General features: G+C 34.5%; 1 protein-coding gene across 9 annotated transcripts in view; it reads right to left on the bottom strand.

Annotated features, from left to right (window-relative positions):
- LOC105341096 (nuclear receptor subfamily 1 group D member 2) overlaps positions 1–15,830 on the bottom strand; it is a 41,280-nt gene that overhangs the window by 14,706 nt on the left and 10,744 nt on the right. For 4 of the 9 annotated variants that reach the window (XM_011447411.4, XM_011447419.4, XM_011447407.4 and 1 more), the window contains 2 exons: positions 7,628–7,906; positions 5,890–6,489 (listed from right to left, as the gene is read on the bottom strand). In XM_011447411.4, the coding sequence (XP_011445713.3) occupies positions 5,890–6,489; positions 7,628–7,906 (879 nt within the window). The other 5 variants (XM_011447417.4, XM_011447413.4, XM_011447410.3 and 2 more) reach the window with 5 other exon arrangements.

The raw sequence follows: 15,830 nt of genomic DNA, 5'->3' as shown, positions 1-15,830 counted from the left end.
TACCTTCAAACAATTAAAAATGTTTTATATCTGATAATAAATCCTGTGGTTTTATCAAAAATATACAAGAAACTATGTTAATGATTTTTAAAATTATGGGTCAAAAAAACAATTTTTTAAATACCTACCCCCCCCCCCCAAAAATAAATAAATTGAGGCTTTTTTCCTTCCTTTACACGTTTATCATGCCACACACACAGAGTTAAAAAAATAGATATTTTCAAAGAAAAAAACTCAGCGTATGATAGAAATGATAATTTTGGTTGTTTAACGTCATTCTTCCCATGAATTAGTCACTGATTTAACAAGTACCTTGGATGGCCGTGTACCACAAGGTGAGCATGGAGCGAGGACAAAGTAGATCTGTGTCTGCCCGTAATAATTCCATTTCATGAAAACACTAATTATCCCCGATTTAAATGAGTGCTTTGCACTCTCTGTTCTCTCTCCCTCTAAAGGTAAGCACTTAAAAGTGCATGCCAGGTCTGTAGCAGACGGTATGTAAACAAGTCATTTTTTCTCCCCTTCTCCAATTGCTTCTATTTTAGGCCACAAAAATTAACGGAGGGAGAGAAAATAAAAAAAAAAATGATTAATAAAAAAATCGAAAGCTTCACCACTTCACTTTAAAAAGAACAATGAAAAATTTTCTCCATCTTTTTAAGTCTCCACGGAAACTGCTGTTAGAAATGACGAACGGATAGTGCTCTGTCCGACAGATTGAGATCTAGATAGCAAGTTCACGGCATCATTAACGACACTGCTGTCAAAAAATAAGCTGGGCCCAATAACCTAGAGTAACCTGTTCGCCCGGGCAGGAATAAAAATAAATGATATATGAATATATATTCATTTATAAGAAGACACAGACTAAAAACATCCTGGTCACTGTGAATACACACCTATATAAACAAACACAGGTGAATATATATCTACCTATAAAACCTGTACAAATTATAAATCAGATTTATTTATCCCGATTTCTCCTTTCCTCCAATCAGACAAAGCTCAATGAGGTGGAAATCTGTCCCGAGTGATGGGGAGGTCATCTGGGGTCGCCAACCCAGGTACATTAAATTGTGATATGGATAAGAGAAATCGATAAGAAAAAAAAATTCAATCAGACAGCAGCCTACTGCCAACGTACATAAATATAGCCATTTATTCCCCACTTCTCTCAAGGATGCTGGCAATAATAGAATTATTACGGCTCTTTTTGATGTGCACATCATATTTTTCCCCTCCTTTAATTAATTAATTGCTTCATGTCTACATTTAAGTGTATACATGTATATATAGCTTTGAACATTACTGGTCTGAAATTTCCATCATTTGAAAATGCTGTTTCTTTCATTTTTAACTTGAATTTAGAAAAAAATCTTTACATAAATATCAAAATACATGTAATAATTAATATTCAAAGTCTTATTATTAAAGGAAACATGTAAGGGAAGGAAAATGATTTATCCATTGACTTTTCATTTTGTTTTAAATGTTTTCATGGGTCATAACGAATTGATTAAGTTACAAAATTAAAGATCAAAATCTTACAAGAGAAAATTCACAGTTCATTATCATGTTTCATGTTAAATATTGATTCATTTAAAAATCTTTTTTGTTGTTGAAATTTTGAATTAAAAAAAAAAATAAAAAAATCAACTGGATTAGTTGTTTATACACAATGTACAATGCAATTATTTTAAGAAAAAAAAATCAATTTTTCATAACTATTTTGATGATGATGAATAGCAATCTTCATGACCAAGCCCCTTAAAAGCGCAAGCATAGTCCTATAAAATACAGATCATCGACAGATTTCTGATTAAGATCAATGGGACACTAAATGGTGCCTGCACTTTTAAAACAAAAAAAAATCACCCCACAAAAAAACATAAATGCCAGGGACCAATGTTACACCTGAGCTATAGAATTTCATCAATATTTGGTGTCTAGACTAAAAAACTGTTAATTAGCCCCCAAAACTAGCTGCTAAAATGCATACATCATGAATAGACTTCCCTGAGATGTAAAAATAGTCAGGACCAGACATTTGTTCCCCATATCGGGTTACAAAACCAGTATATCTATAAAAGGCTAACAAATTAAAGTTTAAATTTTCCTCAAATTGTCTTATAAATAGAATAAAATAAGATTGTTTAAAATGAATTATTGTTTATTTCCTCTTTCTACCAAATTCCTTATTTCTATCCTTAAAATATAACGGAAACTCCTTAAAAAAGCAATTTAAAGAAAAAAAGAAAGAAAAAATAATTCAATTTTCTATCTCTTATTTCCTTTTTCAAACTTAATATATTTAGAAATTGATAAATGATTTAATCTAAAGATCTTCAAAATCCTTTATATAAAAAAATATATAAATATATATACATATATAAAAATATATAAATGAAAAAAATTTAAAGTCTTAAAAAATGTCTTTGATATTTGGAGAACAAGAAATTCAATAATCAACCTACTTTTTTTCTGAGAAATTTTGGATGGTCATGTTTTATAAGCCAAGTAACCTGACACAGCGGTAAAAAAAAAAAAATATCCACTTACAATTCGAAACGTGCCTTACCTTTTTGTAAAAAATTCCTTCCAAGAATTAACCACTGCAGATAAAACGGATTCAACCAGTGCTGATAATTGGGCCAAGCCATTGTGTTTTCCATTGAATACTTATCAACGACACTTTCCGAACAATTTGTAAAAAAAAAATGAAGAGACGAAGTAGGGCTCTCTAGTATTATAAGATCAGATTTAAAAATAAACAGAGCACCATCCCAATTGTTCACTAATCAACTGGTATACCGGCGCACTTCATATAAATAATACAAATTCACTTTTTCAATTTCTGCAAATCCTCAAGCATGTGAAACGTCAAAATAAAAAAAAAAAATTAAAAACTCGCTTTTGCAATTAAAGTGCACTTGATGTACAATAGGTACAATGAAAGTACATAGGGCACACATGTCAAGCAGTCTTATTTACAAGTCTAATCCATAATTTAAGTGATGTTTTTGAGGGGGGAAATTTCTGCTACACCAGGGTCAAACTTATTAGCATCCCCAAGGTCTTGCTGTCTTATCGAATGAGAGAATAAATTTTTTGTTTTTTTTCTTTTTTAAAAGAGACTTACTAAAAACACCTAGATGTTTGCACTGTTAACAAATTGCTTCATGTTCAGATTGTAATCAATAAACTTTGTTCTTTCCTTGAAGTGACAAAATGATGGAGGTTTTATCAATGAGCGCTTAATGAATATGTAAAGCTGTGAATCTCTCTCTCTCTCTCTCCCCCTTCCCCCCCCCCCCCCCCCCCCACAAAAGAAACAGTTAATTCATTGTCCAACAATTGTCTTTTAATGAAAATAAAGATCATAATGGTATTTCTAATTTATTTCAGGCAGCAAGAGTCTTTCTTTTTGACTTTATTATGGGTTTCATGGATACTGGTAAAAAGTCATCTGGGACACATGCATGTGGGTGTGGCTATTAGCCCTATCATTTGCATGTTTAGATGTCGCATATGTAAATGTTTTTGGATAAAAAGTGTCCCTCATAACCTCTCAGAACGCGGTTAATTTTGCATTTTCCTCCCATCTGTTTTTCTTCTTCTTTTTTTGATGAAAAAAGATTCCAATTATTGTCTCTTTTGCCTTTTTCCCATGGTGTTATTTACACTGAATGAACAATCATTGGTGCAAAATGCTAAAGTGCATAATTTCCCCCCAAAATAAGTGTACTTTTTTGTTTTCAACTTAAGCGTACAAAATACTGCTGGCCACACAAGTAGTTCTCACTTTTAGGTCACACTGTTTTTCAAATTGGCGCACACAGATTTTTCGGAAATTTCACATATGAATTATTCAAGCTCCTCCAAGAACGCCAAGGTATATGGATGAGAATTTGCTCTCCGCATGAGGTACCAGTTTAGCAGCCTGGTACCACTGCATTCTCATTTCTTACAGAGTGCAACGAATACATGCATCATAATAAAAAAGCACCTATTTTATTTGGCATTTCCGTGATGAACCGGAAAAATTGGAATGCCAATCTTTTGTACTGTAGATGTACTTTACCAGTACCTTATTTTATAAGTTCCAAGACGATTTCATTTCGAACGTTAATTTTACAATATGACGCTACCTGTTTGTCGACATATTTTGATTATAAAAATTCTCCTTCTGCTCATTTAAATTGTACTTTGCCTGTTTTTTTATTGATTTGTATGAAAATAATTTTTCCATTACGCAAGTTCTTTGATCTGTATCAGGCTATTTTGGAGGGGCTTATTTACCTAACGGATGTCAACTTGGATGACATTAATGCTAAGGATTATGATAAATATAAAAATTATTAATCAAACATATGGTTTGATTACTTTTAAAGCAACACTCCCTGAAGTCAGTGCAAAAAAAACAACACAAAAACAAGGATTTGTAGCAATGTCCTCTTGTGTGTGTAGGAGAAATACCAACAAAAAAATAGGATAAGATTTTTATAAATTTTATTTCTATTCTACAAATGTCAATAAGGCACCCCCAGGCAGCCATAGAATAAAGCCAAATCTTATAATAAAATATACTTGAAAGTAGGGAAGTATTTGGATTTTATGAAAACAAATCTCTCTAATTTTCAATTAGTATCAATTCCAAAAAAAAATTTAAATAAAGGAAAAATTAAGAAAAAAAAGATATTGAAACTGCCCATTGAAACTGAAAATGGATGCATCTTAGCACTTTTTCCTAATTTTAGATTTTAGCAAACCTTTAGTTTTTGAGACTAGCTAACATTAGTATTGCGTCATCCAACTACACGACATGCATGCAGTACATGGCAGTTTATAGTAGTTCACATGTCTCAATGACAAACCAACCTTTAAATCATGTCTTCCACCGTCTCTACTCTTTACCCCCCCCCCACCCCCAAGGGAGACATCATTGACCAAAAGATTCAGATGACGAGGAAGACCATTCTGATTATGTTCTCTCTTTCTTTTTTAATTTTGGAACAAGGAGGGGGAAATTTATATTCTCTGATCCTGTCATCAAAACAGATGACAAGTGAGAGATAAAGAAAAAGACAATTAGACTATAGTGTTGGGACATTTCCTTCTAAATCGACTGACGTCTAAGTTACGTGCACCTCACCACCAATGCATGCAGCAGTTTGCTGGATTGCTACAGGAATTTCAATTCCCAACCGAGTGATTCATTTCTGAAGTGTACACAACCAAATCTTTTTTCCCCCCTCACCCTTTCATTCAGTCTCCTTTGTTACCTAATAATCCACATTAAACAAGTCCTTGGAGTTTATTTTTCTCTTCTCTCTCTCTCTCTGTTCTGGACAGAGAGATTTTTCATCCTTATTTGAATGGTGACGATCGATATAGAAAGTACTCTAGATGATGTCTCATAACAAAATGCGTAACATACTGCATTTAATTATGTCTTCCAACCCACATACCCTTTTTTTTTCTACGAGACACTTTATAAACCTCACTAATCAACAAAATGCAACACTACTTCTGTTCACCCTTTGGGTCCCCCTCGTTCACCCTTGGGAGCCTTAGGTGTAGGTGGGGGGGGGGGGGTTGATGCAGACATTTTATCACTACATTACATCATGTGCGATTGACTTTCATTTGAAGTACACAGACAAAAGCTTTATCACGACTTATGAAAAGCCTCAATAAATTATGAAAGGTGACTGCATAAAAAGATTTGTGATGCTATAAACAGCAACAGCAGCAACTTTCAAATAATTCATGGCACACACTATATTCACTACATCTCACACAAAACAAATTAATCTGAGAGACTGAAAAAAAAAAATTAAAACCAATAAAAACTGGTTCAATAAACTCCGTCTTTTATGAACTTACCAGAAGTTGAGGATGGACTGTTGACCTGCATGGCCTTCTCTGGTTCTCTGTTAGCGGGTGGCCTCTGGTTTGGTTTCCGTTCCGTCGGCTCTGTTGTGGACACTAGGCCCTCCATCTCGGACAAAGACTTCTGGTCCCTGGTGTCTGTTTGAATGTACAATGGCTGGTCGACCCCATGGGGGGGAGGCGACATGATGACCTTGCGGTCTTGTTCTGATGAAGGTGTCCTTGACCTGTGATTGGAATTCGGGGTGAAGGTCGAACTGGGCACACGGTCTGAATGTCCGTCAGGTGAAAATCGGTTTTCCGCCGCGTATAGCCGGTTGTTCTTTTTGGATGCGATGGCATCTGAATACAAAGACATGGGAGAATGGTTTTGGTTGTAAATGGAAGATTTGTTGGTTGCAGACTCGGTGAAGGTGGGCGATTTGATGGAGGCTTCGGGTGATTGGATGCGACTAGATTTGTGTGAGGCGGGGCTGAACGGTTCACCCCTGTCCTCCTGTGAACGTCCATTGGACTGGGAGTCTGCCCTCTGAGATTCTTGGTTTTGAACAATTTTCAGCATCTTTAATCCATCACTGCTCCAGTGCATTTGGCCTAGAAAGAGAATTCCGGAATGATGTTTAAAAAAAACTGTAATCACGGAACGGCCCCTGAGAGTCCATGACTCAATTTAAACATTTCAATTCTTGTTTACCCTCCTCCGCAATTTTGCCACACAATACTTTATAGGAAGAAAAACCAGATAAACTACTCTGTGTTGTCCTGTGAAACAAGATCCATTATATGAATTTAGTTGTCCTAGTTCACTCTAAGCTTATAAATCTGCTTTTCTAGCCTCCCACATATTTTCAGTACATCCAGGAGAAACACTTTGTTGCGCAAAAGATTTTTACATACGAAACTAGTTCAGCCATAATATGATGAGGGTCATCCTGTTAAAAAATGGGGTCAGCTTATACTGGAAAACTAGGCCAGAAATGTTTCATATATAGGCAAACAAATAAAGCTATTGAGGCCAGGCTGATAAGATTTTGACATGATCACTAGTGAAGACGAGATCCTGTTACTATCACAGTTCGGAGAAGAATCTGTTATTTTTATCCCCAGATAAAAATTAAAATATTGTTCGTTTATGCAAATTTGTCGAGTCAGATTACTTCTTTCTGCGTAGAAAAAAAAAATGCCACGCAAAATATTTCAATTAAAACAATAATAAACATCAGGTTCAAATACCATGCCATAAACTAACACAAATAGCAGTGGGACAGCTGTATATAGAACAACTCTCGACAAATGAAAGCTAAATCTAGATATTTATCATGAATTCCGTGAAACATAAAAGATATACACCTAGTACAGGTTCTAAGAACAGATCATATCAAAGAAGCTTTAGAGGTAGGTTTGGCAGATGGTAAATCACCAAACGCTTTTCTGATGCGACTAAGGAGGAAAAATTGAATTATAACAGAACCTATTTGACATTAAAAAAAAAACACCATTAATTACATTTTAAAATTTTCTTAAGTTTTAAAGCAGGAACTATAGGATTCTTTTTTTTTTTTCATGTTTATGACAGATCAACCCCACCCAAATATGAAAAGAAGGTTAAATAATATACCAGGTATCTGTAATAAATTACATGTAATTAATCGATATTCAAGAGTGTATCTTATATGAATTTAATGAAATGTTTTAGGGGAAAAAAACCCTCCACACAAAAACACAAATATACCTGGGAATGGGCTCTTCTGATCTCTGTCCACTGAAGATTTTGTATCCACCCCTCGATCGTTTACAGCTTCCTCTGACTCGCTACTGCTCGTGCGTTGTCGCTGCGTCCGAGCAATCTGTTGCAGGACTTCGTTGAGCCTTACGGGATCGATGCCGTTCATGCTGGCCAATGCTTCGCTCTGTTGCTGGTAGTTTAGAAGTGGACCGGGTAAAAACAGAACCTTGTCTTTCGCGGTAGCAATGGTTGAAGTGGTGTTGGATGTGTTAATCATGTCATCGTCTGATCAGAAGTGAAAAAAAAAAATAATTAAAAAAAAACGTGATTTTTTTTTCTCGGTTAATTCTTGAAATTTCCCCAATTTGACATCCTGGCGAGAAAATGTGGGAGGTACTATATACAATAATAATAGTAATGACTGTTGTCGGCTACTGCTCACAGTTTCCTTAATTATTCAGTGCAGAATGATACCAACTTCAATAACAATCTCTATTTCAAAGTACATGTACACAATACTAGGAAGCATTCCCTTCAAACAAAGTTGACCCATCTCCCAACAGTATATTGATACAAAACACAGAAGACAATCATTTTTTTAAAGAGTGATTGAGCGATTTCAATACTACCCGCCTGTGTGTTGGGTGAACTTGTATTGAACAGAATGGGGACGAAAGTCAACATGATGTTTGCCGTGTAAATTTATCAGGAATTTCAAAGTGCTCTGAAGCCTGAGGTCAGGAGTACTTTTCTGACTAGCTGGTCAATTGTGTCCACAGTACTGGTTAAGCCATTGGGTAACCATTTAATTTACTTAAGGAATTAAGGTACAAATGTACTTAAACACTCCAGCTCAAAGAATACACAACACCTTGGGCCTCCAGATGCTCCAGAACATGTACGAGAAAGGTTTATAATAAAGGAACAGCACATGTTGCTTGCAAAAAAATTAAAAAAGTTTTAATAAGTTCAGACAGAGACAGATGGCCAGACATACACAATATATGTAAGACAGCCCAAAGGACCCCCTTCTAAGTGCTAACTGCTATTAAGCGCAGACTGCGTCAAATATAAACGTCATGTGAACTGTGGTGATGGACCAGTGAACAGACAGACAAGAGTGATCTCAAAGAGAAAGACACCATTCCCTCCAGAAGTATTGCCAAATGTCTTTCTTGATCGAAAGTCCGTGTGTCCCTAATCTCAAAGTCACCTCAACATGCCTTGACATAAAAATCTACCCCTTTTTTCTGCCTTTAAATGCCTGATCTACGGACTAAATATTTCTGCACGATATGTGGGTCACCACAAGTAGTTGAGTACATAGGAATAAATCAAGCTTTTCATGGAATTTTATATATACCCCGGCTAGCACCCAGGACGTACTCAGGTCGTTAGGTGGGTTAGACGTCGTCGTAAAAAAATAATAAGCGTGCATGGTAATGACATGTGTTTCATTGGAGGAAGTCAATTGGCCGTCATCATTGTCAAAGCGTGGGAACGGGGTTGAAAACACTCTATGGTTCTGATTGATATATATACTTCTCCTATAGTTTTCCAGCGCATTTCCTCATTTACTTATATAGCAGTCTGTCTAATACTGGATACACCCATTTGACCTGAGGAGTTATGCAATCCACATAAATAGTCTCTTAATTGAACTTATAAGGATATAATTTAAGATCCATCTCCTAATTTACTTGGTATTCATCAACTAAATTAAGATCTCTCTCATTAATTATTAAGAGCATTTCCGTAATATGTGTAATAGTTCTGTATACATTTTGAAAGGGGGAAAAAAATAACTTTTCAAAAACTGGCTAGACAATTCAGATTAAAAAAAAAAATTAATCTAATAAGTATACTGGTACTTTACTTCATTAGTTTAAGTAATTTTAATTAACAATTAAATCAACTACATGTATAGTTCTTTAAATAAAAGTTTTAATTTCAATATATAAGTATTTATTGCAGGGATAGGGATTGGGATCATTTCGAAAAAGTGTCTCAACACCAATTTCTAATTCAGCAAATAGACAATTTGTTCATGTCATAAGACAAGAAATTGGAGAGTACGTTGTACTTTACAGAAAATGAACTAAAAAAAAAAAAATCAGCTGAGCAGTTTTCAAAAATGAGATTCAACTTAACTTAATTTCAGTTTCTATGCTAGACAAGACTCTCAACTGCATGTTGTGCCATGTTTTACAAGATTCAAGGATGTCAAATTTATGTTATGACTGTGCATCTTGAAGAAGAAGGAGAAAGAATGAAAAGCATGGAAAAAAAAGCACTGTGCATATATCCCCTGCACAAATAGACATGCATCCATCTGATGAGTAATTCATTAAGTTCACGCCCATTCTTAAACTGGTGCACTCACAAAGATAACAAGTTCAAGTGCAGACAATAATAATACAAAACTGATATTTGTAAGAGGTTCAGAGGGAATACCATTATATCGATCAATCTGCTGAGGAGTCCAGGGTTAGTACTTGAAATCTAGAGATCAGCTCAAGAAATACACTCAATAGCGGCACTTTTGACATCCTCTCATTTTAAAAAAACAACACTCAAATCACGTAGACTGAAATTATTGAATCATCTTACTTTTCTCCATTTTTTAAGGGTTTTCTGATCAACTGACCACTCCAGTCAAATGTCTACTTTTAAATTTTTCTAATTAACAGATTAAGGATTTTATTTTAACAATTAATCTATTAAGATATATCATTTTATATGACATTTTGATGACCTGACAAGAAAAAAATACAAACCATAAAGAGTATTACATGTAATATTTTATCTCCTTTTTCCTTCTTAATATGACATAATCGACAAAACTTAGAAACATGACATTGGAACTTACTGGTATCAACGCAATAAGAATATCTGTTTTTCATCACGGCACGCCACCTAATAATATATTCCCTGTAGGCAAATGTTTTCTCTGCAACGCACTTCGAATTTTGTCCAGGTTAAAAACTCTTTCCTAAGTGCTCACCTTTCGAAAATTATCACCTGACAGAAACCTCTGACAATCTAAATGTCCTAAATCATCCTCTCATTACTGGGTCAAAACGACACCTGCTTTTTACCAAAAATAGCAACACAATGGGATTGTCTTACTCTGCAACGAGGAAGTGCATTTCTATAAATATGAAATTTCCCCAGCACCTTTTTTAAATTAAAGTCCATTACCTGGACAGTTTAGAAAATAGAATTTTTTAAAGATCTTTCTTTAGCCCCTTTTTGGGCTATATTTTGCAATCCAATTTAATAAATGAGGTTAATATGTAGAGCTTTTCAGCACTACTGTTGTTGGTGCTATTTCGCATCAAAAGGTCAGGGGAGTATTCAAATTGATTTTACCCAAGAGACTTGCATCTCGATTTGCCTCAACCCACTTCTAATTTGTCCCAACATTAAAAACTGCATTGATTTACTCATTAAGTTATTGATATTTAATGTAACAGTACTCATCCAGCAAATATCTACTCCTTTTTTTTTGTACATTATCCGCTAAAACAATATTCGTTTCAGCATCGATAAAAATCTAAAAATACATGCAATGGGGGAGGATGATATGAGTCTCATCACTAAATGCAATAAATGTCTCCGTATTAGACAATAAAACATAAATAACCAACTACCATGTCTCAGAAAATTGCCAAATTAAACCCCTGTAAACATTAACAGAATATTTTATTCCTGTGACATTTTCTACGTCGATGAGATCCTATTGGACACTGCTATTTCCAAACATTTCATATCTGACATATTTTTTCTTAATGACACAAAACAATGTACATGCATGCTAATCTGGTATTTCTCATTTCGTACCTTCCAGCAGGTGTCCCTGCTTTCTTTTTTTAATCGTCGTAATGATTTTTCCAGGAAGTTTGATTGTATATGCTCATTCAAGGACCTATAAACCCCGGCCATTACTATCAAATGCATGTAACAGCAATTGTTCGAGCATACACTGTTTACACAATCACAGGTGTTGCATACTTTTAACCCTTTTTTTTTTTACTAAAACAGTTGCACAGGTTAATACTGGTCTGGATCATGAAAACAAAGGCTTTCATAAAAGAAAAGAAATCAGGCAAGTTTATAAAAGCTAGGAGATGCAGTCTGAGTTGTAGGTAGAAGCTATAGTGCTCAATTAATGAAAAAAAAAAAAAGGTCTTCTAGCCCCCTCCCCATCCCTTCAATGTCTTTCAAATACACACAGTTCCTGTAAGTTTTACAGAAAAGAAAAGTCAATGAATTGTGTTCATGCTTCCCTCTTCCCCAAATTTATCGGAAACGCCCCATAATTCTCAGGATGGTTAATCATTAAAAAATGTTCTAGCTATCATTAATCCCCTCCCCCCCCCCCCTTCCTCATATGCTTTCAAAATCCATTCCAAAATGATATTCTTCTGATGCAACTCTCCTTGATGAATAAAAATTACTCTTTTATCCATACTCTGCAACATTAGCTGAAATATTATATCTGCACAAAAATTTTATATATAATTTATAAAAATACATATTTTATTTTTATTACTTTGATGATACTGACTATATAGTGAAATAGTAGCTTTATCTCCTAGACAATTAAGAATTTTCAGATTTTTTGCAATCTTGTCGCAAACATTAATCTGAATGTAATATAACTATGCTTTTTTTTTTGTACCTCATGTAATTCCCTGTCAATAACATTCACCAGGATTTTTTCAAATCATTTGAATAAATAATCTTCATCGATTCAAAAAGACCATTTCACTTTCACATACAAGGGGGGTATTGTGTCATGTTGCATTATCATCAAATATTCATCATAGATTAAACAGCGTACAAATTAAACTGCATATCAGCAGACTAGGGCAAGGTTCTTGGGCTGCTAACAACGTACTCATAGATTCCCCTGGTCCACTTTTTATGCAACGAACTCAATCTACCCAGTACTAGTAAATAGAAAGGAAATCAATGTCATATATATCTAGCCTCTACATGACCGAGGCAAAAGTCTGTCTGCTAAAGCAGATGGACCAATGATTGCTTACAGTCTGACCTAATTTTAAACTAGCCATCTTCCCTTCCCCCTACCATTTCTTCTAAATCACAACAGTTAGCATACAGTTTATAATAAATAAAAACAAACTGATCGAGGAGGAAATATGTAGCTAAAAAATAATTTTAACATTAACAAGGCAACTTAGGATTATAAGCAAAATAATTATCAAAGACTAGGGTTTTTTTGTGGGGATTTTTTTTTGGGGGGGGGGGGGGGTGGGGGTGGGGTTAAATCTAGGAAATTGTCTTATGGCCAACAAAAAACACATATACATATATTTTAAAAGTACTCAGGGTCTGACCACAAAGTTCTCAACTTTGGTAAGGATACTGTTTCTCTTCATTACTATGCACTATGACACCAGTAATGTGTCTGCTAGATACCTAACATCTTGGCTAGCCAAGGGTTTACAATCCACTCTGCTCCTCCACAACGTGATGAGGAGCAGAGTGGATCGTAAACCCTTGGCTTACAACATGTTGTAGAGGAGCAGAGTAGATGTAAACCCTTGGCTTACAACATGTTGTAGAGGAGCAGAGTGGATTGTAAACCCTTGGCTAGCCAAGATGGATGTCTAAGAGAAAATAAAATTTCAAAAAATTGCAGAAATTTTAGTTTTAATCATTAATAACTCAACATCTTAGACCATTGACTGGCATTGAGAAATAGGGGCCATGAATTCAAAATTTATATTTTTACCTCAAATTGATGCTACTCATCAAATTCTTTATTTGAAAATGGCAGAGTAATTTCAGTGAAAAGAAGTAACTAAGACATCTTAAATCTATTTAACAGGGAGTAATGAAAAATTATAGACATAGCAATAGGTCACTCGAGTAACTATAACCCCCACCCCACTCCCTGAAAAAAAAAACCCACCTAAATTAGACTCAGTAAACAATGTACATGATTCCCTTGGTGACGAAAAAATGGGGGTTTTTTTTGCTGTATGATATGTAAATGCCAAGGTATACTATTTCAAGATCGTTAATCTTCATTCTCCATGATGGGCCAAGGACTAAACTGTCTTGAAAAATATGGTTTGTATCTGTAAATGTCTTAGACTTCCCAAGGTCCTATTATATTCCTACAGTAATAAGCTTGTAAATGTCAGCTTTCAAAAATTCATTTGGGTTATTGTTGCTAAGTGGTGGCATATTTCTAGTGGGTTTTTCACAATATGTTTTATATCCCTAACATGTTAACTCATTCATTATCATATATAGTCATATATAGCACAATGTTTCATTTTTCATTAAATGAGTAGAAAGCATCAATAAAAGAATTTAAGAATAAATTTCCTGAGTTCTTTCAGTAAAAGACAAATGAATCAGTCAATTACGTTGCCATCAAAAATTGTGAATCATATTGAAAGTGAAAGTAAACTAGCCTCCGTTGCAATCTGAATGTCATTTACATTAAAATATAAAAAAGAGGCAGTATAATTTTTATCAGAATGCATTTAAACTGGTTGTTTATAATGCATCTAGGACATAAATTCCTCTCAAAAGTAAATAAGCATTTGTCTGTTTATGACACGTGCTCAAAATTCTAATTACGCATCACCTGATCACAAACCTTTTAAGGATAAAAAAAAAAATATGAACATGCAAGGAACATAAACCTGATTGTCTTGTTTTGTGTTAATTATTTGCAAAATATTTACATCTGAACACCTGGGAAACCATTTAATCTCAAGGCCAAATTTTGTGGCACACCCTGGCACTTTATATTTCAAAAACCGTTGAGAATCAGAATGAGAACACAGCCCTAATTTCCAAGAGGAAGATTTTATTACCATAAGAAAAAAAGAAAAAAGAAAGAGAACCATTTGAGGTTCGAATACATAGAGGATATATAACAAGGCCATGCAGTAACTGTGTGTATATATATATATATATTTATATATATGTAACCTACTCGGTATATGCCTCCATAAAATTCAAGGGGAAATCGGGAGACAAAAATGATTGTATATACTTTCACATTTATATAAATAAACTACAGAGTCCTAGATTTTGTTTGACATTTCACCTACTTTGATGCTTTCTGCGAATTAACTAACAAGGTTTCACCTTTGAGCAAACAGACAGTGAATTACATCACACATGCACTCGATCATCACGCATACAAAAAAATCAAATTCACCATTACATAAAATTATTGTTCAACTCTAAGTATGCCATATAAACATATATATCCTTATTATCAAACAACTGTTTCATAAGATTTAATCTGACTCAAGGAAGTGTACATGAGCAAGAAGAAGAAACCTTTTATAGACATATTTAAGTGATATTGTACAATAACAGAAAGTTACAAAAAAAGATCATGAAATGTCTGGAGCTGATAATGCAGCAACTTTTAATTGTTTTCTCAGGAATTATCTTAAAAAACCCTGACAAATCTATACAGGTGGACGTTTACTTCCATTATCTTATAATTATATTCATACAATGTACATGTATAATGATTATACTTATAGTCTAATGTCAGATGGACCATGTATATCTTCATTACAGAATCCCCCTATGACACCTACCTCAGTAACTGTAACTACCTGTAGATATTTAATTAACTTCTATTAACTTCCTATTTGAAATGGAAAAAAATTTAAAATGAATTACGAATATGAAACAAACTTTTCCATCCACAATCCAACATCTTGGGCAAAGTCCTACTCATTAGGCCTATAACTTACTTCTTAGAAAATAAACCTGTGATCTAAATTCAGACATGAGTCACCGTCCCTAAGATGGTATCTGAGACTGTGTATACCTGTAACTATGTCACCATGATGACATGCACTGCCTCACAGGAAGTAATGCACGTGAAAGACCATCCCACCCAGACGATGGGCAGACCACATAACTATTTATAGAATTGACGAAATACGCAAAACATGTCAATCGAAATACCGCGAAAGATCACTTATTATCGAACAAAATTTATCACAGAATGAAAATATATAACTGGGTTACCTCTCTGAGGCGACGTTCTCTCATGATTTCACGAAACATGCCAATCGATCTGTGGCGTGAATCATGACCCACTTCTCCAACTTTGACCTCTAATTATTATAAACCCGTCGTTTCGACATCCAGAACATTTTTATCGGTTTTAAAACAATATCCAAAGAGATTA

Source organism: Magallana gigas, chromosome 7 (genome assembly GCF_963853765.1).
Source record: "Magallana gigas chromosome 7, xbMagGiga1.1, whole genome shotgun sequence".
In the NCBI taxonomy this organism is placed as follows: Eukaryota; Metazoa; Mollusca; class Bivalvia; order Ostreida; family Ostreidae; genus Magallana; species Magallana gigas.
Note: the sequence above shows the minus strand (reverse complement) of the source record. Positions and strands in the feature narration are given on the sequence as shown.